The sequence below is a fragment of the Erithacus rubecula genome, assembly GCF_903797595.1.
Source record: "Erithacus rubecula genome assembly, chromosome: 10".
NCBI classification, from domain to species: domain Eukaryota; kingdom Metazoa; phylum Chordata; class Aves; order Passeriformes; family Muscicapidae; genus Erithacus; species Erithacus rubecula.
In genome coordinates this window covers 4,011,571-4,036,669 of record NC_136662.1, presented here as the reverse complement: position 1 = coordinate 4,036,669, position 25,099 = coordinate 4,011,571, and the positions used below count along the sequence as shown (strand labels likewise).

At 47.3% G+C, this 25,099-nt stretch overlaps 1 protein-coding gene across 3 annotated transcripts; it reads left to right on the top strand.

Annotated features, from left to right (window-relative positions):
- The first annotated feature begins 2,471 nt into the window (after positions 1-2,471).
- PRKAA2 (protein kinase AMP-activated catalytic subunit alpha 2) lies at positions 2,472-23,758 on the top strand. 3 transcript variants are annotated; one of them, XM_079313518.1, is made up of 10 exons: positions 2,472-2,638; positions 8,314-8,455; positions 10,370-10,463; positions 11,747-11,891; positions 12,680-12,767; positions 15,165-15,389; positions 17,839-18,343; positions 21,271-21,397; positions 22,317-22,571; positions 23,481-23,758. In XM_079313518.1, exons 1-9 carry the CDS (start codon positions 2,545-2,547, stop codon positions 22,553-22,555), a joined length of 1,659 nt encoding a protein of 552 aa, XP_079169644.1. In that variant the 5' UTR covers positions 2,472-2,544; the 3' UTR covers positions 22,556-22,571; positions 23,481-23,758. The 3 variants fall into 3 exon arrangements, with proteins under 3 accessions (XP_079169644.1, XP_079169645.1, XP_079169643.1); XM_079313519.1 differs by having other exon boundaries at positions 2,472-2,613; positions 22,317-23,758; XM_079313517.1 differs by having other exon boundaries at positions 22,317-23,758.
- The last annotated feature ends 1,341 nt before the right edge of the window (positions 23,759-25,099 follow it).

Here is a 25,099-nt window from a genome sequence, read left to right as displayed (position 1 = left end):
CAGGGGAAAAGAAAATAGAAAAAGAAAAAATTCTTTTTTTGCAAACACCCAGCCTCCAGCTGGACTGAGCGCCATGCAGACTGCATTTGATTTGTGTTTTAAATGAGCTACTACACAAAACAGATCCTTCAGAGATGAATGCAAGCAGGGAGAAGAGATTTCTACCCTGCTCCACAGTCAAACACCATTCTGTGTGATCTGCACCAAAAATAAAAATGCCACTTTGCCAGAGGCTGGAGTCTCCCTCTCCTAGCAACACATCCCACCCAGCCTGTTCCTGAGACCCTTCAGCTCCTGCCTGCCAGCACAGCTCCCTTCCCCTGTCTGCAGCGACACCCCTGCTACAGACACACACACGTGTATATTCTCAACAGACAGAGGGGAATTAAGTGAACTCTCTGAAGCCTGAGCCCTGGCTCTGCTTTCCAGCAGCATCCCAGGCTCTGCTCTCAGCTCTCACCAGCAGTGCAGAGGGTGGAAGGCACTGACCCCCCTGGGGACATCCTTGCTGCCAGGCAAAGGCCTTTCTGAGTCTCCTGCAAACCTTGAGCCCCCAAAATATATCCTGTAAGTGAAAAACCCGATTAATATTAATTAGTAGACAGCTCCTGTGTGCCAACAGGTGGTGGAAGCACTCCTGACATCAGCTTGCTCTGAGATTTAGTGAGCAGCTTCCAGGAAACAAGCAGGACAGCAGAACAGTGCATCCCCATGCAGCAGCTCTTGTTAAACATATTAGTTTAACCATTAAACAAACAGCACTGCAGTTCACACCTCTTTGTGTGGTGTTTCATTCGGGCAGAGCCAGGGCTTGCCAGGACTGGAAGGGGAGATCAAACAAACCCCAAAGACAGAGCAGAGCTGCCCAGAGCTTGCATGGGCTGACAATTTTGCAGCTGCCTGAAAAAGGCAGAGCTTTCTCAGGCATTCCAGGAGATTGTAGCTTGGCTATCTTATCCAAAGTTTACTGTTTAAAAGCTTGTTTCTCTTGTGCCTTCATGTACATCAATTGTTCTGGTTGAACAGAGATGGTTTCATTATACTACAAAAGGTTTTGTGTTACAGCAACCTTCCCGTTCTACCCCCAGCTTGTAATTTTAGTTATTTATGTTATTGGAGCTCTTGAATTAAGTTGCTGTTTTATTATTTATGATAGCACAGTTGCATAGGCTGGTCATTATTTTATCAGGACCTTGTGTTTACACACACTGTTCCAGCTTCCCAAACAGCTTTTTATTACCTTGGAGCACAGATTGCATGTGTGACTGCCTTCTGCTACTTTGTGCAGCTGAATGAGAAACAAAAAGCTACAAATTAACACTGTTAAAATGTGGCAGGACCATTTTCCAGATACACTAGTATTTTGGTGTTCAATCATGCTTTTTTTGGGAGGAGCATCCGCTTTTTTTTTTTTTTTTTTTTTTTTTTTTTTTTTAAATATAAACAATTCATGTGGTCCAGACAAAGTTCATGTTCTACCTGGGAGTGAGAACATCCTGCTTTCACTATTGAATCTTTTGGAATTCTGGCTGAAAATGTCCTTTGAGTGCACCTTATGGCAGATGCTGCTCCGAAGGGATGTCACCACAGGCAGGTGCGTGGCAACAGAAAACGTTTTAATTTTGTTAAATGCTTTAACAGTGTCACCCGGGGAGGGTGTCACCCCCAGCAGGAGCCTCACTAAAAGGGTGTCACCCCCCGGCAGGTGGGTGGCAGTCGAGAATTCACCTTTTGAAGAGTGTCACTGGAGTAGGTGACTACTTTGCTACCACTTTTGAGAAGCAGGTGCCTCTTTAAAAGGATGTCACCCCCCTGGCAGGTGCGTGGCAATAGAGAATGTACCCCGAGTACGGTGTCACTTGAGGAGGGCATCACCCCTGGCAGATGGGTGACAATAAAGAACGCACCCCCAGTACGATGTCACTCCGGGAGGATGTCACCCGGGGCAGGTGCCTCTTCAAAAGGATGTCACCACCCCGAAGGTGCACGGCAATAGAGAATGTACCCCAAGAACAGTGTCACCTGATTAGGGCATCACCCCAGTCAGGTGAGTGGCAATAGAGAACACACCCCGGAGGTGTCACCCCTGGCAGGTGGGTGGCAATAGCGACCCCGGAGGTGTCACCCCAGTGGATGGCAATAGCGAACGCACCCCAGTTCGGTGTCACCCCGGAGGTGTCACCTCGGCAGGTGGGTGACAATAGCGAACACAGCCCGGTGCGTGTCACCCCGGAGGTGTCACCTCGGCAGGTGGGTGACAATAGCGAACACAGCCCGGTGCGTGTCACCCCGGAGGTGCCTCCCCGGCAGGTCCCCCCGCTGCGGGCTGTCCCGGCAGGTCCCCCCGCTGCGGGCTGTCCCGGGCAGGTCTCCCCGCTGCGGGCTGTCCCGGGCAGGTCTCCCCGCTGCGGGCTGTCCCCTCGCTCGCTCGCTCGCTCCCGCTCGCACCTGGCGTGCGGGCGCTCCCCGCCCCCGGCCGGGCCCGCCGCTCCCCGCCCCGCCGGCCCGGCCCTGTGCATTGTGGTCCGGCGGCGGGGGGCGAACATGGCCGAGAAGCAGAAGCACGATGGGCGGGTGAAGATCGGCCACTACGTGCTGGGGGACACGCTGGGGGTCGGCACCTTCGGCAAAGTCAAGAGCTGAGTACCGCGGGCGGGGCCGGGCCGGGCCGGGCGCGCCCCTCTCCGCCGCCTCCCTCCTGCTCTGCCGCGGCCTCCGCGCCGGCATCCCCTCTCTTCCCTGTGCCCCGCATCCCCCGGCTCCTCTGGCATCCCCTCCCTTCCCTGTGCCCCGCATCCCCCGGCTCCTCTGGCATCCCCTCCCTTCCCTGTGCCCCGGCATCCTCTCCCGTCCCTGTGCCCCGCTGCCCCCGGCTCCTCTGGCATCCCCTCCCTTCCCTGTGCCCCGCATCCCCTCCCTTCCCTGTGCCCCGCATCCCCCGGCTCCTCTGGCATCCCCTCCCTTCCCTGTGCCCCGCATCCCCCGGCTCCTCTGGCATCCCCTCCCTTCCCTGTGCCCCGGCATCCCCTCCTTCCCTGTGTCCCGCTGCCCCCGGCTCCTCTGGCATCCCCGGGATCACGGGCGGGGATGCGGCGGGTGGGAGATGGAGCGCTCGTCCCTCCGTGCTGCGGGCTGTCACAGCCCCGTGTCCGGGCAGCACCCCCAAATCTGGGTGCTCCGGGCTGTCACAGCCCCGTGCTGCTATCCCGACCCCCAAAATCTGGGTGCTGTGGCTGTCACAGCCCCGTGCTGGAGCAGCACCCCCCAAAACTTGGCTGGGCGCTCGCAGGGAGGTGATGGGGAGGCTGGGTTGCGCACCCGCATCCTGGCCCTCCGTGCCGGGAATGCTCTCCTCGCTCCTTCCCCTCCCGGCAGGTGCTCCGGGGGTGCTCCTGGAGCCGGGATGAGCCGGGTTGGTGCTGCCCCGGTGCGAGCATCGCCCCCTCCGAGCATCGCCCCGCGGGGATGGAGGGGCCGGGGCGGGCAGGGATGAGCCGGCTGCGCCTTCAGCTGGGGAAAGAAAAGCTCCAGAGCCACCTGAGAGCACCTAAAGGGGCTGCAGGAGCGCTGGAGAGGGAGTTCTGGCAGGGCGTGGAGTGGTGGGGCCAGGGGGAATGAATGGCTTCGTGCTGGCAGATGGCAGCAATGGAATATTGGGGAAAAAATACTGGGGAGAAATTGTTCCCTGTGAGGATGGGGAGACCCTGGCACAGGGTGTCCAGAGAGCTGTGGCTGCCCTATCCCTGGAAAGGTTAAAAGCCAGGTTGGAGCTACCTGGGGTAGTGGGAGTTGTCCCTGCTTATGGCAAGGGGTAGAACCGGATGAGCTTTGGGGTCTCTTCCATCCCAAACCATTCCAGGGTTGCAGGATGGAGGGATTGTGTCAGGGATTGTGTCCCTCCACACAGGGATTCTTTGCCAGTGGTGCCAGAGCAGCCAGCTCACATCCTGAAGGCTTTGCTTTACCTGGCTGTGAGGTTTGCAAATATTTGTGTTTCTTTTTCCTGCGAATTCTGACATATGTGCAAATTTCATTTTTTAGGCAAGATACTGAAAAAACAGAAAACCAGCAAAAGTGTCTAAGCTGTGCTTCCCAGTAGGAAATGGGTTTAGCTGGAGCTGGGGAAGCAGCTGTCCCACTCAGTGTCCCCCCACCCCATTGGGATGTAGCTGGGCAAAGGGGTGCTGTGCCTGCCTTCAGTGCCTGGAGTTTTAAAATAAACCCAAATTGACAGCAGATGAAAGAAACCACCACAACCACTGCAGCTAAGTCCACCTGTGGCCATTAATCACGCCCTAAAAATATATTGCTGTGTTTAATCCCAAACCACAAATTTACTGTCTAAAGAATTATCAGAATAAATACTTCTAACAGTAAGGACCATTTAAATCACTCCTGTGTACTAGAAGACCTCAAAAACTGCTCCAAAGGCAGGTTTTTTCCTTGCAGACCAATTTAAACCTGCCAACAATAAACTTTTTTTCCTTAACTAGCACAAATACCCCCTACCCCACATATGACCTGAGTTTGGTAAAAATGGACATTTTCCAAAAAAATATTTCAAATAACATGAAAGAGATTTCCTAGCTCAAAATCCTTTGTAGGTGAGTAGTACCCTTTATATGTTTTTTTCCCCCCTTAATATTTTGCCTGCAACTGACAGGTGAAGTTTGTGCTTGAGCCTGGCAACTGAAATGAAGAAATAGAATCTCCCATTTATATAGAATTACAGTGGTTTTTTTGAATGAGCTTTGGAAAAACTTGTATTCACATGAGAAGAGCAGAGGTTTTTGTTGATTGATTCAAGCATTGTGTGTTGGGTATAATAATAGTTTTTTCAGGGAAAAGTCAGGTACCATCAGTGATATTTCTTGTTGCTGATGTGTTTTCTCCAAATTCTGCCTTGTACAAAGTTTTGGTTTGGTTTTTTTTTTTTTTTCCTGCCTTACTCGTCAAAGTTAAGAAATCAAAATTTACAGTTGTTCAGGACTATTGTTATTAAGAAAATAAGAAATGGCAACAAAGGGCAGGATTTAGTGACACAGGGTACAAACCAGAGCTTGAACTCTTGGCTGGAGCTGAGTAGTCATTTTGAGCCATGATGGAAAAAAATTCCCTGACTGCCTGGATCTTCAGGGGCTGATCCTCCTAAAAACTGGCTGAACACTGCCAGAAACTGTTCTGTTCTAAGCCCATTCAGTTTCTTGATCTCATTTACAGAAAATACACACGAGGCACAGAAGGGAGCAGATAGGTTGGCAGATGAGGGCAGGATTTTGGTGATGACACTGGAATTCCATCTGGAGATGGTGATGAGGATGCAGCATCTCTTAGAAGAGAGGAAGGTGGCAGGAGCTGATGGATAGGAGGGGTCTTGGAAGAGACTTGAAGTCACCACCCAGCATTTTTACCAGATGTGTTTGTTTTCCCTGTCCTCCAGGCCAAAGATTAGAATAATTTGCAGAAATAGAACTGTGGAGATGTTGGATTTGGAGTTTAGCAAAGCCTTGGAGGAAGGAGATAGCATCTCCTTCCCTGGGGGCTGGTAAGAACAGATGAGACAAATTGTGTTTGCTGTGGGCATTTCCCACCCTGTGGGTCCCCAAAATCTCTGCTGTGACCCCAACCCTCACACAGTGAGGTTGGTGCAGTCAAAATCCAGCAGAGTAACCCAGATATTCTTGTTTTTGGTTGGGTTTTTTCCCCTGTGATGCCACCCACAGCATCCCTGGGGGCCCTGGGTGGCTTCTTTCCCTCACTTGTTTGCCACAAAAGTGACCAATTTGTGGTCCCTCAAGGACTGGCAGTGCTTGGATTGTATTTTTCACCTCCATGGGCTCCAGTCAGGATCAGATCCAGTTTTTCCCAGGCTCTGTAGCATTGCTGCTGCAAGGCAAACTTTGTGTCAGAGGGAAGATAAACTAAGGAGACTGAGCAGATGAAGGACAGGGAAAAGCTGATACAACACACAAGTGGCAGTGGGGCAGAATTGATACAGCACTGCTAAATATATGCTTTGGATTTCATTTTTAACTTTGGGCTGAGATAAGGGCCAGCAGAACTGATAGGGAAGGAGTTTCCTCACCCCTCCACAAGCTCCTGTAGGCAAAAATATGAACTGCTTGTGCTGCCTGAGCTGGTAGGATAAAGAAAAATGATATGAAAACCCATTCTGTCAAGGGGTTTTAATTATTATCTGTGCTCATGGTGCTGTGATCACTATTCCACCACTGTCCACCTTGGGGTGAGGATCCTCTTCCATTCCTATGGGAGAGCTGGGACCTGCCCCTGACTCCTGGGATGGTCCTGGGGCTCAGAGACTCTGTGAGCAGAGGGAGGGGTGTCCTCACTGCCCATGCCTGGATTCCTGCAGCTACAGAGGCTGAAAATCTCCCACCACATAGGAAACTGTGTTCCCTCTTTGTCTCTCTCTCACCGAGTTCAAGGAGGCTTAACAAGTCACTGGGGACAGAAACAATAATATCTCTGTATCTAATGCTTACTGTAAGCAAAAGATGGATTACAAAATAGGCTGTTTATTTTTAATTATTAATGTGTTTGTGCTAGCAAACCTTTGCAGTTACACATTGTTTGTCACGGATGGGAAAGGGGATGAACTATTTGGCAATAGTATTAAAAACAATAATTATTCATTCTGGGCATGGCCATTATTTTTTTTTCCCCTAGTGTGTAATAAAAACTTTTCAAAGCATATGTCAAGGCAAGGCCAGAAAATGTTGTCCTGAAACAAAAGGTGGCAGAAATCAGGGTTTTCCTCCTAGTTCAGTGACAAAACTTTGCTTTACCTCCCTGCAGCACTGCCCTGCTCTCCTCTCCCCAAGGACTGACCAGGGGAAATGCCTCCCTGGACTATTTACAGCACTCTCCTTGCACTGCACCAGTGGAATTATCTGCCTCCTCCAGCCCTCAGCTAATCCCTAAATTGCATCTCTGCTGCAAAGCTGAGTTTATTTTCATTCCATCATCTAGCAGTTTTAAGTATTACGAGGAATAAAATGGACATGCAAAGTGGTGTGCTTTAATTTTCAGTGTGGCAGTAAAGTGTTTTATTTTTAGGATGCTCTTACAGAGGAAAGAATCTCTGGCAGGTCTTATCTGGTGGCTAATAATAGTGACCTGGTGTGGCCTGGGTGCTGCTGCCCTGCCCTTCTCACGCCTCCTGCTCACCCTGGGTGCTTCTGATCAGCTCATTAGGGCTGCCAAAATTACAGGCTCTAATAGTGTAATAGCAAGGTTTGCTGGCAGTAATTAACTCCTTGCATGGTGTGTTACTGCTGGAAGGGTGATGCTGGTAATTAGAGAGAGCAAATATTTACTGTAAGCAGGTTTTCCTGTGCAGGCTTTAGGAAACCAGCCCTGTGTCACCCTGTTGAGAATCACATTAGAGAAGGGGCAGCTCATTCTGAGAACCCTTTTTTTGGGTATAAACACCTCATTTTCAAGCTCTTTCTGCTCTCAGCTTCAATATAAATCTTGCTTCCTGGCAGCTTTTTTTTTTTTTTTTTTTTTTTTTGTGTGTGGTTTGTTTATTGATAACAAATGGATCCCAGGCTGAATTAGTTTCACATCATTAGGTACAATTCTCCCAGTGACAGTTTGGCTGCTCCTCCCAGTTTATGGTTGTGGTTTTTCCCTGAGATAAACATCAGCATCCCAATGCACCAAGTGCATTTTAAAAAACCCCCCAAAAAACAAAATATATTGAAGTTTGCACTTTTCCTAAAAGCAGAGTTTGCTCCTGCAGTCCAGCACTGTTCCTGCAGCTTGTCATCATAGCAAGAAGCATGCTGGAGGAAGTATAAATAGAACTTCATTTTAGTAATGCAAATCCTACAGTCCTATTTTGGGCAGGGAAAATCCCCACACCATTTGAAAAAAAAAAAAGGAGTGTGATGGTCTAGTTTTAAGACTGGGTTTATGAGGGATTTTGTCTATCAGTGTGTTATGGTGGAGATTCTCCTCTGCCATTTAAATATATCTGTTTCTGATTAATCTAGCTTTTACATGCTATAAATCCTTGCAAATTAGCTTGGGGTATGACCTCCTCCAGCAACTCACTCTGTTTTATTTAGTGGAGTGTTTTTGGCAGATAAGTCCCCTCTCTTCTGCCTTCTATGACTCCACTGGGAAAACAGTGAAGAGACAAAAACTTTAAGACACTTCACACCCTTATTTTCTGGTTTTTTTTTTTTTTTCCTTCAGAAGTGACTTTTTGCTTGTAGTGCCCTAAACTGCCTGTGTGAGCCCTGCTGCAGTGTTTAGTGACTTTGCAATGCTCTCTCTCTCTAACAGTTGGTGAGCACCAGCTGACAGGGCACAAAGTGGCAGTGAAGATACTGAACAGGCAGAAAATCCGCAGCCTGGACGTGGTGGGGAAGATCAAACGGGAAATTCAGAACCTGAAACTCTTCCGGCACCCCCACATCATCAAACTGTGAGTGCCCTGCCTGCCCAGCTGCTCCCTGCACAAAAAACACCTCTCACACACACTTAGCTGCTTCCAGGAGATGGATTAGGGCAGTTAAAAATGTGTTTGGTCAAGGTTTTGTGTGTTGGATGAGCCACTGGTTTTCCAGAGAAGTTGTGCTTCCCCATCCTTGGAAGGTTGGATGGGTGTTTAAACAACCTGGGGGAGTGGAAGGTGTGCCTGCCCAGCTGGAATGGGATGGTCTTTAATGTCCCTTCCAACCCAAACCATTCCATGATTCCATGAATTGCAGCATGGTCAGGCTCTGAGAGTGAAACCTTGGCCTCCAGGATTTATGTTTTAATGGACTGATTATCCAGGGCTTAAAAGAACATTTTTTTTTTTTCCCCCCCAAAAAAATTTATTATTCAGACATAAGTCTTGAAAGTCACCACTTTGATGAACCTGAGTTGGGGTCATAAATCAGCACCTGCACTGCAGCCTGTGGGATTCCTGCTCAATCCCCAGTTTGTGCAGCCAGCCCACATTAATGAGGCACTTGATAATATCTTTGGCATTCCTATAAAAGAAAGCTGTTGAATGGTAACTGCAAGGGTAAGTTGACATTTAGGTCAGCCTTAAAACTGGCATGAGATATAGCAAATACCTGGGACTTAGAGGCAAGGGAAAACAAATTTCTCTCTGCAGTTAAATAACCAACCATGCAGCAACTGTTGACTTTAGAGTAACTTCACAGTCCCATGGATTTATTGGGGAACAGATTGGTATTATTTCATGAAAAAAGCACCAGAAAGACTCCTCAGCTGTGTGCCCAGCACCCTGCAAGTCAAACCCTGTTCACACATTTGTCAAAGCAATAAAAGTTAATTCCAGTTTGACAATATCTGCGTCCTATGATACATGTTGCATTCATGAAATACAGTGATAAAGATGTGAGGAGACTGGGGCACACAAACCCCTTTCAGTAAGTTTTTAAATGTATATAAAAGAAATATTGGGGCAATTAACAGTAACTTAGATGTTTGGGTCCAATGCTCCTCAGAAAAATGAGGTTGATGCTGTTGATCTTTATGGGAGTATCCCAAATTCTCTTGCCAGCCTCTGGAAATTGCTGAAATCTCTTTGTTTCAAATTACAGCCCTGTAAAAATTCATGAAATTATTCTTTAAAAAAAAAAAAAAAAAAAAAAAAAAAAAGAAGTAAACAACAACAAAACAATGAATCTGAAATAAAAGAGAGGGAGGTCCCAGCTGGTGCTGTGTGAATTCCTGGGGCTGCATTGACCTCAGCTGATCACTGGCAGTTTATTCCAGCTGGGACACTGAAATGCCTTTGAAGCACCCAGGGATCATTTTGGAAGAAAATGGAGAATAAATCTGCAAGTTTAAGGTGATACTCTGCGATTTTCCCCCCATTCTAGAAGGATTTGCCCTCCATTCTAGACAGATTTAATATCTGAAAAATAACTTTAGGGGATCTCCTTTTTGTTTCTGTACCTGTCCATAGGAAGCTCCCTCTAGTGCCTAGAGCTCTTTATCTTCTTTTTTCTTGATAGGAGGAAAGCCAGATGGATCCTCTCCTTGCCCCCAGCTAACCAGGACTCCATTTCTAAAGCTGTTGTTGCAGATCTTACCCAAATTGGAAAGTCAGGGCAGTCCTAAATTTGATAAGATTGCCTGACAGATATTTCAGAGGATTATTTAAAGGGTTGAAGGAAGATCATAGGTCTGGGAAAAAAGTCCTTTCACAGACAAGTGAAAGATTATACTGAAAACAAGAGACAGCTTTTCAGAAGTTAAAAATGCAAAATCCAAACAAATTTGTAATTTAAGTGTTGATTTGGAATTAATAATCTGTTTAAAAGCCTTTCCCTGTTTTTAACTGCATATTTTTTCTCTCTCTCTGCTTGTGTTTTTGAAGGTACCAGGTCATCAGCACACCAACAGATTTCTTCATGGTCATGGAATACGTGTCTGGGGGGGAATTGTTTGATTACATCTGCAAGCATGGACGTGTAAGTGCCAGTGCTGGGTCAGCCACACACTTGTGTGGGAAGGGGAGGGTGTTCAGGAGCAGAATGATTGCTCAAGGGGGCACAGTTAAGGTTAAGGCTCAAAATAGAAGCTGCTTCACAGCAATCCCATCCAAGGTGTCTAGTACCAGCTCACAAAAACTTGTGTGTGATTTTTCGTGTCTTTCTCTGGTTGTTTTTGATCCTCAAAACCAAAATATCCAAGGTAACGTGTTGCTTAGGGCAAATATTTGGAAAACTTGAATATTTTTTTTGTGATTTTTAGCTATGGTTGCCTGCCAAAAGCCCCATGGTTCAGCAGCAGATTTATGGCACTTGGTGTGGTCTCTGCCCCAGTCATTCACCTCTCCCAAACCCCCCCAGGCTCCATGCCAGGTTCTTGGGAGCCTTTTCAAGGATGTGGCTTATCTGAACAACATTTTCAAATGCCAGCAGTCCCAGTGGGTATAAATCAGCTGAGCAGTGGGCTGAACCTGTGAAATGTGAGATTTTGGTTACAAGGAAGATTGCTGATGTGTGCTGTGTGGAGGTAAAAATGGGCCAGAGTGGACATGCAGAGTAAGGGTTCAGGTGCAGGATCAGCCCATCAGACATTCTCTCTCTGTGCTACCAAATCAATGCATTTACAGCAAATTGGGTTGAATTAGTGCAGTGCTGAATGGAGCTGACTTTTCTGTGTACAGTTCTGATTTCTCACACATTTGACCCATCTAGATCTTTTCAGTGAGTGGTTTGGATCTTTTCAGAACTTCTACATTCCTGAACTCAGTTTTTCATGAAGGGAGTGTTTTGGAATTCATCAGTAAAAATAATTGACAATATAGTTTCTCTGATATAGCTCATACAGCTTTATAGCTATGCAGGTGATTAAAGTCACTGTGATATTCCAGCTTCACCTATTGCTTCCAGAGGAATTCTATGAGGAATTGCTCCCAGCAGCATCCTCTGTGGTGTTTTGGCCAGCCTGGATCTGTACCAGTCCCATTGGGACAGCAGGCCATTGTCTGATAGGTGCTGCCTTTCCACTCTTGTTGACACCTGAGCTAAATTGAGATCTCACCTTTCACCTCTGGGCTGCATCATTTGCAAACACTGCAAAACACAAGGGTGAGAAACCTGCTTTATTTGCTTCTTCTGGCTTCAGGCACGCTGGGATTTTCTCTCTGCACCCTGTAAACCTTTGTGTCCTTGCTGAGCCAGACCCTCCCCTGGCAGCTGTGCCTGCTCTCCAACCTCCAGGGCTGTTCCCTCTGCTCTCCCTGCAGGTCGAGGAGGCAGAAGCTCGCCGCCTTTTCCAGCAGATCCTCTCTGCAGTGGATTACTGCCACAGGCACATGGTTGTGCACAGGGACCTGAAGCCAGAGAATGTGCTGCTGGATGCCCACATGAATGCAAAGATAGCTGATTTTGGTAGGTGACCCCTGCAGCATTCCAGAGGTGCAGCCAGAGAGTGGCCGTGGAGCAGCTGCATGAACCCAGAGCTGCCCCAGCTGGGAATCCCACCCTGGAAAACACTGCCCTGCCTGCAGCACCAGGGATTGCTGTGTGCAGGGATCCTGCACTGAGAATGGAGCAGTGAAGTGATTTGTAAATCTCTGCTGTTTAAAAAAAATTACCTGATTGATGTTTTGAGTTTGAGTGCAGCTAACTCAGGGTGAGCTGGCTGTGTGTGTTTATTTTCGTGCATGTTCTCCCTCTGTTTGGCCATGTGCTCTTGGCCTTGGCTCATTTTACAGCCAGCAGTAACAGGAGTCTCTAAGTGGCATTAGGGATTGAAATCCATTAAAATACCTGGGCTACCAACTCTGTCCTGGTGAGTCCTTTCTAGCATTGTAAATCCTTCTCAAGATTTACTCACTTGACAGCCCCACCCAATTGACATATGAAGTAAGTGCTCTGGGGTGAATTATGTCTCTTCTCTGTGCTCTGGGAGTTGCAACTTAGAGGAGCAAAATTAGACTGGAGTGAATATTTCTTGGTTGGATGTGAAACTCTCCTCCCCTCCCCCCCCCAAAACCCAAACAACAATAATAGTAAGAAAAGTAATAATTTTTTAATCAATTCAGAGAAGTCTATCTAAACTATATCAACAGTTCCCTTTCCACTCCTCTTCCCTGCTTTTCCTCTGTGTGACACAGGGTCCAGCCTGTCTGGACCTTCAGATCAGACATAATGTATAATAAGCATTTTGTTTTTAGGACTGTCCAACATGATGTCAGATGGTGAATTTCTACGCACCAGCTGTGGCTCCCCCAATTATGCAGCCCCTGAAGTCATCTCTGGAAGGTAATTCCTCATCAGAGTCTTGTGAGCACATGGACTTTAAATTTGTTCTTGGTATTAGAAACAGTTTTGCATATCTAGTAAAAGTAGCTGACTCCTTCCAGCCTGGATTTTGTGTTTGGGTGAATCTGTTGGCAAAGATCTGAAGATTTTCTTGGTTATTTTATTTCTCAGTAGCTGTAATAGCAAACCATGTTTTGCTACAGGTGTTTACTTTGGAGGAGTTATTAATACCAGATGTTGACTGTTTATATTGCTAATTAAAGAGGGTGAAAATGGCTCTTTGGATGCAAATACTGAGGTTCCAGGAGGAAAGGCTTTTCCAGGCCACCCCCTCCTCTCCTGCCCACCTGTAATAAAAAACACAGTGTTAATGAGGAAAACCATTCACTAACAAAAGAACCTGGAAAATCTTTAATTACTTCCCAACACTTCTAATGAAAATACTTGTCTTCTGGTTCCTTAAGTTGGGGTTTTGGCTGTGGCAGTAGGTTCAACCTTCAGAGCTTTGTTTTGAACTGATTCATTGAATTGACAAACCTCCTCTGTGGTTGCATCTCCCAGCATGAAACATCTGTACAGCACATGGAGTGTTGAACACACCCCACCAGGCTGAATAGGACTTACATGTGTTGATACAGAAGTGTTGCCTCCCATATTTTGCTGTCAGGAGCAGAAATTACATAGAATGTACATTTTTTCCTAATTCTCTCTGTAATACCTTAGCAAAGATGGCAAATAATAGATTTTCAAATTTTCAGTCCTCTGAATGGTCCTTTAAACTGCCCATCTCATTATCTATCCTCTTTTTTTTTTTTTTTAAATCTCCCTTTGCCATGAGCTTTACTTTTCCTAATCCAATAGTCTTTTTGCCTATATCTGTAGCTTTTAAATAGAACATTTTGTTCAGAATGTGTTTGCTTTGATTATGATTATTTTATCCCTGTTTACACCAGAGCAAGTGTTGGCAGAGCATCCTAGGAATTAGACTAGCATCCAAAAACCCTGTTGTGACTACAGCTCTGTGTGTGAAATGAAACCAAGTAAATCCTCATTGTCAAGAAGGGGACAAAGCCAGAAACTACTGGGATTCAAAGAAGTATCAATGGTATTTCCATGTCAGTGAAGGCCAGACACGTTTTTCAATTGGTGTAGGAGACAAGGCACATGGCAGATCAGCAAGGGTTTAGTCCCTGAGTGTTCCAAGGGTAAAGGCAATACTTAGTAACAACAAAAGTGAGAAGGAAAACCAAAAACCAAGCCCACATGTTGTACTTTTTTGGCTGGCTGCAGCTGCATCCCTCCCTCATCACTCCCACCTACAGTTCAGGGCTGCCTGGGTTTCATGGCCCATGTGCCAAGCTGGGCTCTTCTCATAGCTGCATTTGGGGGGGACAGGCACAATCCACCCTCCCTGCCTTGCTGGGGGGTGTGTGGGGCAGGGGAGCTGACTCCTGCTGCCTTCTGTAGCTTTCAGAGCCATACAAGTGCATCTCACTTGGGCTTGAAGGTCCAAAAGACTGTTCAGGCAGTCCCACTTTGCTGCTGTCCCTGGCTTCTGCAGGGAAAATCCCACCCTTGGACAAACAGACCAGGTGTTTTGGGTGTTCAGAGAATGGCCACAGCATGATTTCTACACTGATATGTCTGCAGTGATGCTGTTCAGGAGGAGCAAGAGCAGGATGCTGAGGGTTCATGACAAGACTTCTGTAGTTGCATTTCAACTTCAGGATTTTGGTCAAGGGCAAGTGTTGCCTCCCAAAATCTCTGGGAGGCATCAGTTGTAGCAAAAAGAGATGAGAAGGAGGAGCAAAACTGTTTATTTGGGGTGTCCTGAGTTGGTGATGGCAGAGAGCACATTTGGCAGCTTGTCGGAAGCAGGAGCACTTAGATACCAGCACACCAAAAATAAACACTCAGATAGAATTCTCTGTTTGATCTGCCTCATTCAATGAACAGAAATTTCTGACTGAGCCCTTGGGGTAAAAAAGCAAAGAGCCTGTCAGGGCTCTGGGAAATGTGGGGTTTGGCTTTTTGGAGAGTTTGGTGGAGGCAGGGTGGTACCCAGGAGTGTGGGCAGGCAGTGCCAGCCCTGCCTTTCCTTTCTCTGAGCAGTTTTGGCTGAGGCAGGTTTGGTTTGGGGGGAGGCCATGAGCAGCCCTGGTGTGGGCTGGAGCTCTGTCCCTGGTGGAGCTGGAAGGGGATCCTCCCACCTGTATATTGGCTGGGGAGAGGATGGGGTGACACAGAATCTGCATCCTGGCTGAGAGAGGATGGGGTGACACAGTGACACAGAACCTGCATCCTGAGAGAGGATGGAGTGACACAGTGACACAGAACCTGCATCCTGACTGAGAGAGGATGGTGTGACAGCTTTCTCCTGCCCTTGTCCTCATGCAGGCTCTATGCTGGCCCAGAGGTGGACATCTGGAGCTGTGGTGTCATCCTCTACGCCCTGCTGTGTGGCACTCTGCCTTTTGATGATGAGCACGTCCCCACCCTGTTCAAGAAGATCCGTGGGGGGGTGTTTTACATCCCTGAGTACCTCAACCGCTCCGTGGCCACGCTCCTCATGCACATGCTGCAGGTGGACCCCCTCAAGAGAGCCACCATCAAGGACATCAGGTCAGCTGGGCTGGGCTGGCTGCCTCTGGGGGTCTCCTGCTGCCAGGTGGGCAGGGTGGTTTTCAGCTGCAGTCAGCTAATCCTGATGGGTTTTGTGCCAAGTGATTCAAGGAGCAGCCCTGCACTTGTGTGCTGGCTGGAAGTGGGTGATGATGAACAGGGTGAGGATTTTATGGATATATTTGAAATTCTATTTTATTGCATGTTAAATAGCCTTAAAAATCTCTTAACAGCACTTAGCAAAGCTAGCTATAGCATGCAATAATCCCAAGAATTTAATATCCAACAGCCATTTTTCATTGCTTTATTTCAAGCCCACATCCCTATGGGTACCAGATAAGAGGATAATCATTGTACCTTGTACAATGATGTATATCCAAAAGAAAGGGAGGAGAAATCCAAGAATTGCTAACTTAATATGTAAATATTGGATGTATTACATCTAGCTATGTGCTAAGCATAAACATTTACTAGAGCTTCCAGGAATTCTCAGGTTTTTAATGCATTTTCAATGGATGGCCTTAATTCTACCTTTCAATTAAACCCGTGCAAACTTCCTTTTTTATTTCTTAATTCCTTAGGATTAGAGGATTTAATTACATGTTAGAGAGGCAGCACACGTGGCAAGATTACTGTCAGTACATAGAACCTGTAGACAAGGCACTGTAGGAGTTTTAGACACTTAATTATCATTCACCTCATTGGAAATTGGTGGGAATTGGGTGGGTTTGATGCTCTCAGGTCTGTGGGAATCCCAGAGTGGGAAAATCTTGGAAGTGCTGAGCTCTTACTTCAGTGTGCAGAGTGTCATTGCTGTCCCTGTACCATGCTGTACCAGCTCATCAGTTGGGGTTTGTTCTTGGCTGGGTCATGGTTTCCCCATCTTGCCTCTCACAAAGAGGCTCCCTATTTCTTTTTATCTTTTTTTTTTTTTTTTCTGCCAGAGTCAGGATTAAATGCTCAAGAGATGGTATTTTGTATTCAGGCTCAGATATTTATTAATTCTTATCTATGTTACAGTGAGTGCTACAGCACTTGTGCCTAACAAGCTGAAAATGAAGAAATGACAATGTATCTTTCTCATTGCAGAGTCTTCTAAGGCCTAACAGTCCTATTAAAAATAACACCTAAATTATTTTTACTTTTGACCCAGTAACCAACTACCTATGACCCACAGTGCAGCATTTTCTATCCAATCACAAAAGTACCACCCAGACCCATGAAGAAGAAAGTGAAGCAGAAAGAAACCTTTGCCCTAAAACCTCCATCCTGCTCTCTATATATTGCTATATTCTGAAATCCCAAATTCCGGTATCTGTATCTTGCTCTCTATCTCTTTCCATATTCTAAAACCCCAAAACCTCCATCTTGCTCTCTATATTTTGCCATATTCTAAAACCCTCAAAACCTCCATCTTGCTCTCTATATATTGCTATACTCTAAAACCCCAAAATCTGTCTTGCTCTCTATATATTGGTCTATTCTAAACCCCAAAACCTCCATCTTGCTCTTTATATATTGCTCTATTCTAAAACCCCAAAATCTCCATCTTGCTCTCTATCTGTTGCTCTATTCTAAAACCCCAGATTCCAATTCCACCATGTGATATTACACACTTCTGTTCTACACACCAGCAATTTCAGTTCTACCCTTTCATTTTAGAAGCCATCCCCACGGCCTCATTTCCAAATCACAGAAAGTCCAAAACTCTAAATCTCCAGCACGTGGAGCAGAAATTCAGGGAAATTCTCCCTGTTCCTCCCTGCAGGAAGCACGAGTGGTTCAAGGAGGAGCTGCCCAGTTACAGAAATTCAGGGAAATTCTCCCTGTTCCTCCCCGCAGGGAGCACGAGTGGTTCAAAGAGGAGCTGCCCAGTTACAGAAATTCAGGGAAATTCTCCCTGTTCCTCCCTGCAGCGAGCACGAGTGGTTCAAGGAGGAGCTGCCCAGTTACAGAAATTCAGGGAAATTCTCCCTGTTCCTCCCTGCAGGGAGCACGAGTGGTTCAAGGAGGAGCTGCCCAGTTACCTGTTCGAAATTCAGGGAAATTCTCCCTGTTCCTCCCCGCAGGGAGCACGAGTGGTTCAAGGAGGAGCTGCCCAGTTACCTGTTCGAAATTCAGGGAAATTCTCCCTGTTCCTCCCTGCAGGGAGCACGAGTGGTTCAAGGAGGAGCTGCCCAGTTACCTGTTCGAAATTCAGGGAAATTCTCCCTGTTCCTCCTCCCAGGGAGCACGAGTGGTTCAAGGAGGAGCTGCCCAGTTACAGAAATTCAGGGAAATTCTCTCCTGTTCCTCCCGCAGGGAGCACGAGTGGTTCAAGGAGGAGCTGCCCAGTTACAGAAATTCAGGGAAATTCTCCCTGTTCCTCCCTGCAGGGAGCACGAGTGGTTCAAGGAGGAGCTGCCCAGTTACAGAAATTCAGGGAAATTCTCCCTGTTCCTCCCCGCAGGGAGCACGAGTGGTTCAAGGAGGAGCTGCCCAGTTACCTGTTCCCAGAGGACCCTTCCTACGACGCCACGGTGGTGGATGATGAGGCGGTGCGCGAGGTGTGCGAGAAGTTCGAGTGCAGCGAGTCGGAGGTGCTGAGCAGCCTGTACAGCGGCGACCCCCAGGAGCAGCTGGCCGTGGCTTACCACCTGGTCATCGACAACCGCCGCATCATGAACCAGGCCAGCGAGTTCTACCTGGCCTCCAGCCCTCCCACCGGCTCCTTCATGGAGGACAGCGCCCTGCACGTGCCGCCGGGCGTCAAGCCGCACCCCGAGCGCATGCCGCCGCTCGTGGCCGACAGCCCCAAGGCACGCTGCCCCCTGGATGCCCTCAACACCACCAAGCCAAAGCCCCTGACTGTCAAAAAGGCCAAGTGGCACCTGGGCATCCGCAGCCAGAGCAAGCCCTATGATATCATGGCTGAGGTGTACCGGGCTATGAAGCAGCTGGATTTTGAGTGGAAGGTAAAGGAGCGCGCTGCGGTGGGTTTCTGTGGGAGTTCAGGGTGTCACTGTCCTTAGACCTGAGATCACCTCTGCAGGATATACAGGTGGTCTGGGCTCCAGCTCTTTTCTGTTCCTTTCCTGCAGAAGGCTGTTTTAGAGGTTTTCATGGTTGTTTATTGTTTCTTATCTCGGGAATTCTTTGTCCAGTGAACAGCGGTCTGCTGGCCAGGCGTCCATGGCAGAATCTGCCTGGCAGATGCAAGATTTATCTTTTATACTCTAAATCACATATTAGGTATTTACACTTGACTCTCAACACACTTCAATCTTTGAACATGGTCCAGCTTTGTCCCATCCAATCAAAGGATGCCAAGGTGGCACTCCAACATGGATGGCATGGAGAAGAAAGAGGAAGAAGCACACCACACCCCAAGCCCTCCATCTTGACCACGAGCCCCTTAATATTTATCTACATTTATCTACATTCTACATTCTAACAGTCTAATTTACACTCTGTTTATTTTTGCAGCTTGCATTTCTTCTCTTAATCTTGGTAAATTGTTCCAAGGAGCTAAATCCAGCCCCTGAGACACTTGCGCCTCATTTGAGAGTTTTTGGGGACCCCGCCAGGGGGGTCTTGAAGCTCCCAAGGAAGCCAGGGGAACACCTTGGACTCCAACACAGGGTGTTCCCCTGGCTTCCCTGGATGCCTCAAGACCCCCCTGCCAGTGCCCAGGACCCCTGTGGACTGGATTTAAGCCCCTGGGAAAAATTACCTTCATTGCAAGAAGAATTAAAAGTCACAAAAAATAAGCAGAGTATAAATTAGATTGTTAGAAGATAGAAAAGTGAATTTTTAGAAATGTTTATCTTAGGGGGTTTGAAGCTAATATGGAGGATTTTGGGTGTGGTATGTATTTTCTTTCTTCTTCTTCATGCCATCCATGTTAAGTGCCAGGCTGGCATTATTGGATTGGTTTGAGACAGAATTGGACAATGTAATAAAAGTGTCATGTATTGGAAAGTAATTGTAAATATTAGATATGTAATTTATAGTATAAAAGATAAGTCCTGCCCCAAGGACAGGCAGTGTGCCTCGGATTTTAAGCTGAACTGCTGTTAGCTAGAGAAAGAATTTCTTAGATAAGAAACAATAAACAACCTCGAAAACCTCAGAAAAAAGCCTGCTGAATCTTCTTCAGTGACCAGCTGGGAAAACCTGAACTTTAAACCACCTATATGTCCTGCTGTGAGGATCTCAGGCTCAGGAGACCCCACAGACAGTGACAGGTTTCCAGCATCCTTTATCCCATAAACTCAAGGATTTTATCACCTGTTTTACCTTCCAGATAAATGCTCACCTTCCAGTCATCCCTGCTATTCCTTGTTAAACTCACCCAATTAAGGCTGCAGCTGTGCTTTAGTGTCTGTGCTGTTTATTTATGAAATAAGGGGTTTCTTTCTGAATGCTCCAGAAAGATGATTCTGCCTCTTTTAGCTGCAGGGATGAAAGGAACTGTTCATATTTCTAATTTTAGTGGCTAATTCCTTGTGAGGTCATCTTGACTGCTCCTGAGCAGAGGAACTCTCATTATTTCTGCCTGGTCCTGTCAGGGCTGAAATGGCACAGTATGAATTGTCCTAAAGGATGCACAGATGAGGGGCAGGGGGCCTTGGGTGCAGGATTTGTACCTTTGATGTGGTGGCCTTTTCCTTGATGGAGATGCAGCAGTGCTCATGGACCAGATGTGTTTTAGACAATTGTTGCTTCCTCAGTTTAAGGCTCAGCTTCTTGATTTAAAGCCAGATGTTTTAGTTGGCAGTGCTCACTGCAGGTATTTATGGTCACTGCAACATTCAGTCACAGTCCTTTTCAAAGTGGGAATAATAAATCCTTAAGTTAGCCCTTGATTTTTGCTGTTCCTGACTCCCCAAATCCTGGTGCAGCCCCTGAGGTGAGCTCTCCTGGCTCGTGGCCTTTGGCAGCAGTATCATCTGAGCATCAGGAGCCAGGTAAGGAGAATTTCAGCCCAGGTCTTCATCACCAGAGGAGCTCCCCTCCTCCCTCCAGGTCCCAAGCATTGTACTGTGTGAATCTCACTTTGCTTCTTCAAAACCTCCTGAATCCTCCTTATTTTTATGTCTTTAAAGCCAAATATCTTCCAGAAACCACATGTCCCTGCACCAGGAAGGAGATGAACTGTGGCCAGGTGCATTTGCCCACACCAGCCAGACATTTGTTAGCTGCATGGTTTTACAGGGAGTGAACAAACCTGCTGTATTTCTGGTACAGCCTCAAAAACCAACTCAGCCCAATGTCTCTGTGTAGGCAGTGGAGCTTATTTCATACGAGGAGGTTTCACAATAGCCTTTCTCACCCTAAGAATAACTTCAGATGTGACTCTTCATCAGAATTAACTCTCCCATCCACGCAGTTGCTTCATAAATATAGCACAGAGAAAAGATCTCATTGTAAATGAGATGCAGCAGATTGTGAGGTGGGAAGCAGCCAGGGAAAATACTCAGCTTGAAGCTGATGCACAGGTTTGAGTTTGGTTTGATCCATGGGTTTGGCTGTGCTGATGGGACAGAGGCTGCTCTGCCCAGCTTGATTTTATGAACACTGTCCATGTATATGAGTCCATGAGTGGATTTTGGGTTCATGTGGCCATGGCTGCTGCTGAGGGAGGAGCAAACATCAGGTTTGTGCCTGGCAGATGGATCAGTGCAGCTTCCTCAGCCAGCAGCTGGTGAATCACAGCCTGGAGAGGAATATTTAAAGACCGGAGGAAATGAAGCCATTCACTTCACTTCATAGGCGTTGTCCTTTTGAGAAACTGTTTTTCCCAGAAGATGCCTTGCTTGTATGTAGTAAAAAAAAAGAGGGAGAAGGTGTTGGTGTTGGTGGCTGGAGCCTCCCTGCTGAGGCAGGTTTGCTGTTGCAGGTGGTGAACGCTTACCACCTGCGGGTGCGCCGCAAGAACCCCGTCACCGGCAACTACGTCAAGATGAGCCTGCAGCTCTACCAGGTGGACAACCGCAGCTACCTGCTGGACTTCAAAAGCATTGATGGTGAGTGGGACATGGGCAACAGGCAGGAGGGCAGGGCTGGGAGTTTGGGAACCATCCCGTGTATTTTGGAGCGCTTACGAGTGCATCGTTTCAGCAGAAGCGCGTTGGAGTGGCTCAGCTCTGCTGCTCTGAGCTCAGCTCAGCTCTGCTGCTGCTCCTGTTTCATCACTGCAGCTGCCAAACTTACCCTGGGAAAAGGGAACCTCTGTGCCTTTTGCCTTTGTCCATGTGAGTTCTTCACTCTCCCCTGGTCCACAGCTAGTCAGAGTGAGAGAAGAGAAAAGAGAAAAGAGAAAAGAGAAAAGAGAAAAGAAAAGAGAAAAGAAAAGAGAAGAGAAAAGAGAAGAGAGAAGAGAGAAGAGAGAGGAGAGAAGAGGGAAGAGAGAAGAGAGAAGAGAGAGAGAGAGAGAGATAGAGAAGAGAAGAGAAGATGAAGAGAAGAAAGAGAAGAGAAGAGAAGAGAAGAGAAGAGAAGAGAAGAGAAAAAACCCACAGCTGGCGCCCAACGTGGGGCAGAAGCTGTGGATTTTTTCTCTCCTCTCTGGTCCCTCTGGCTAGCTCTGGACCAGGGGAGAGTGAAGAACTCACACGGACAAAAGCAAAAGACTTGGACTATAACCCTTTTCCCAGGATATAGTCCAGCAGTTTATTACCAAACAGATTCCAAGAGAAGAGACAGAGGGAGCAAAGGCATGGTGGGGAATTTTAAAGTTGGGCAGAGGGAAGGGGAAAACCCAAACCACAACCAATGAGGGTGGGGAGGGGCAAAGGGAGGACTGAACAGACCCCACAAACCGCGGCGGGAATGCAGAACGAACCATTCCAGTGCAATATACAACCCTTAACTTAGAGCAACACAACAAAACCGATCCCAACCTTTTTCTCTTTCCTTCCTTCTCTTGTTTTTGGGATTCTGCAGACGAGGTGATGGAGCAGAGGTCGGGCTCCTCCACGCCCCAGCGCTCCTGCTCGGCCGCGGGCTTGCACCGGCCGCGCCTGAGCATCGACGCGGCGGCGGCCGGCGAGTGCCAGTCGCTGACGGGCTCCCTGAGCGGCTCCTTCGTGGGCAGCATCCCCTCCCTGCCCCCTCGCCTGGGCAGCCACACCATGGACTTCTTTGAGATGTGTGCCAGCCTCATCATGGCCCTGGCCCGCTGATGGCACTGCTCTGTCCGTGAGGATCTGCGTTGACTCGTCCGCCCCTTCCTTTCTTTCGCTTCCTTGTTCTTCCTCCTCCTCCCCTCACCTGCCTGTGGCACAGAGCCAAGTCCAGACCCAAAACGTGCTCCCCTCCAGCAAGGCACCAAGGAAATTACCTTCATTTCTCTCCTTGTGCCTGGTGAAGTGTATACAATACCCCTTTTTTTTAAATTTACTTGTGAACCCCATGGGAAATGTCAAGGCTGTAAAGTAACAAACTTATCACTGAGTTTTTGGAAAACGCCTCCCCCTGGTTCATTCTGAGGTGATGGAGGCACAGCCAAGCTTCCTGCAGGGAGTTTGGTGTTTCCCTGATGCTGTGCAGAGCAGGGGCAGGCTGGGCTGAGCCAGGGCAGAGGGATTGACCTGGAGCTCTGTGAAATGGAGTGGAGGGTGATGAAGCAGCTCTGCAGTGCTCAGGTACCAACCTCTCCAACACTCCAACACTTTTCTCCCCAAAGCAGCAGCTGCTTAGATGCTTCTGCACTAGTGCAATATGACCTCCCTCCCTGCTCTTTCCCTCTGCTGAAGATGGGGAGGGAAGGTGGGATGTGCAGAGGTCCTGGTGCAAACCTGCCATGTCCAGTCTTTGCAGAGGGCTGTCCCTAAGGTGCTTTATTTCCTCCCAAGAGCTCTGGACAGCACTGACCTGCTCACCACTCTCAGAGCTGAAGGCAGGGTTGCCTTTTTCCCAGCCCTTAATCACCACCTCCCTGCAGCCTGCTCCCCCTGCCCTGCCTCACCACGAGCTCCAGGGCTGAACGCCCAGGTGAGAGGACAGGATCTGGCTCACCCACCTGAGCACTTCCCCCGAGGGCTGGGACCATCCCTGCTGGGCAGGAGCCGCACAGCTCGGAGCACTCACCTCTCACCTTTCCCCTAGGAAGCTCTGCCTGTTGTCACCTCCCCAAAATCACTGCCAAGTCTGCCTTTCCTGCTGCTGGACACTCCCTGCTCCTGCCCAAGGGCCCTCCTGTCCTGCTGCTGCCCTCTGGACCGTGACCTTCGCCACTGACCAGGCAGGGACATCCCACCCGGAATTTTACTGTTCCTTTGCTACTGGCTATCTCAAGGGTGGGATTTTATTTTTTTAAGATGAACTGCAGCGATTTTTAAGGTTAAATTCTTGTTACCCAAGGGTAAACCCTAATGCATGTGTGACTTCTTTGTTTAAAAGAGTTATTATTTTTTATTACACAAGATTTGACATGGTATTTAATTCCATTTCCTTGATTATGAAGTAATTGTCTAATCAAGGAACAAATGCTTTATGAAAGCTTTGCCAAAAAAGTCCTGGGTGGGGGGTTTGTTTTGTTCTGAATTTTTTTTTTTCTTCTGTGTTCTATTTTAAGAAACAAAGCAAAGAACTTTAGCTGGTCCCAGGTATGCAGTCATTCAATTTGAAAAAAAAAAAAATTTAATCTGTCTTTTTGATAGCTTCTTATGACCCCTTGAGATTTTTTCCTAGGTTCTTTTTTCTGTATAGTTGCACTTTAGTTTATACTTTCTGCAGGTTTTTATGAGAAGCAAGGAAGAGAACAACACAGTAAGCCTTTTTTACTAATAATTTAAGGTAATCAAGACAAACACGGGATATTTTTGCCATCTACTGGCAGTTACATGGACTTTTTCAGCTTGAAGTCCCTTTTTTTTAAAAAAAAAGAACCACAAAATTGCCTTACTTTTGTTACAGATTGTGCTTAGATCCTCACAAATGTGACTTTACAGCTCCAGTTTTTCCAGAAGCCGCACAAAGTAGAAAGCTTCCAAAAAAAAAAAAAAAGGAAAAAGGAAAAAAAAAAAAAAAGAAAAAAATCAGTTTTGCTGTTAAGCTCTTGAGCACTAAATCCAACACAGCAGTGGTTGGACTGTAAGCCCACAGCAGAACAGCTCTGTTTTTAAAAAAAAATACTGGAAATATTTGTAGTGCTCCTAGGTTTTGTAATGAGCCTTTTATTATATTACAATTATTAAACAAATACTCTGGGGTGGAGGATGGCTTTGGTGCTGTGCCTGGTGGCTGCCAGGTGATTTGTGTCCCCAGTGCTGTGCTGTGAGTTTGGATGGAGAATCCAAGCTCCTACATGCAAAAAAAAAAAAAAAAAAAATTCACACCCCACCCCAGAGTCAAAGCTGAGGAGCTCCCAGCCCTTCAGCAGCTTAAACCCTGAATTATTTTGGGGTGATGGAGGTAAACCCCTCTGCAAAAGAGCAGGAGCAGCTGTAGGGCCTGGCATTAATTTCCATCCAGGAAACAGCAAGGAGTGAAATGCATTTGAAATGTTAAAGGCTTTTCAAATCTTCACTCCCAGCTGAGCATCTTGCCAAATCCTGGCACACCTGTAACCACCTTGATGAGGGGCTGGTGTGTTACAGTCTGGGGCTCAGGAGCAGCCAGATGTACTGATTGTCTTTTTTTAAATTAACTCTTGTCCTCTGGGATTTCCTGCCCAGCAGAACTAATAGTATTAAGCAGCAGCAAATGCCCTTGGGAGGAAATAT

What these genes read in the sequence shown, in the direction of transcription:
- PRKAA2 (XM_079313518.1), top strand. Translation starts at nt 2,545, where the DNA reads ATGGCCGAGAAGCAGAAGCACGATGGGCGGGTGAAGATCGGCCACTAC. An exon ending in CACCTTCGGCAAAGTCAAGA is followed by an intron (nt 2,639 to 8,313) that starts GCTGAGTACCGC and finishes TCTCTCTAACAG; the next exon opens with TTGGTGAGCACCAGCTGACA. An exon ending in CACCCCCACATCATCAAACT is followed by an intron (nt 8,456 to 10,369) that starts GTGAGTGCCCTG and finishes GTGTTTTTGAAG; the next exon opens with GTACCAGGTCATCAGCACAC.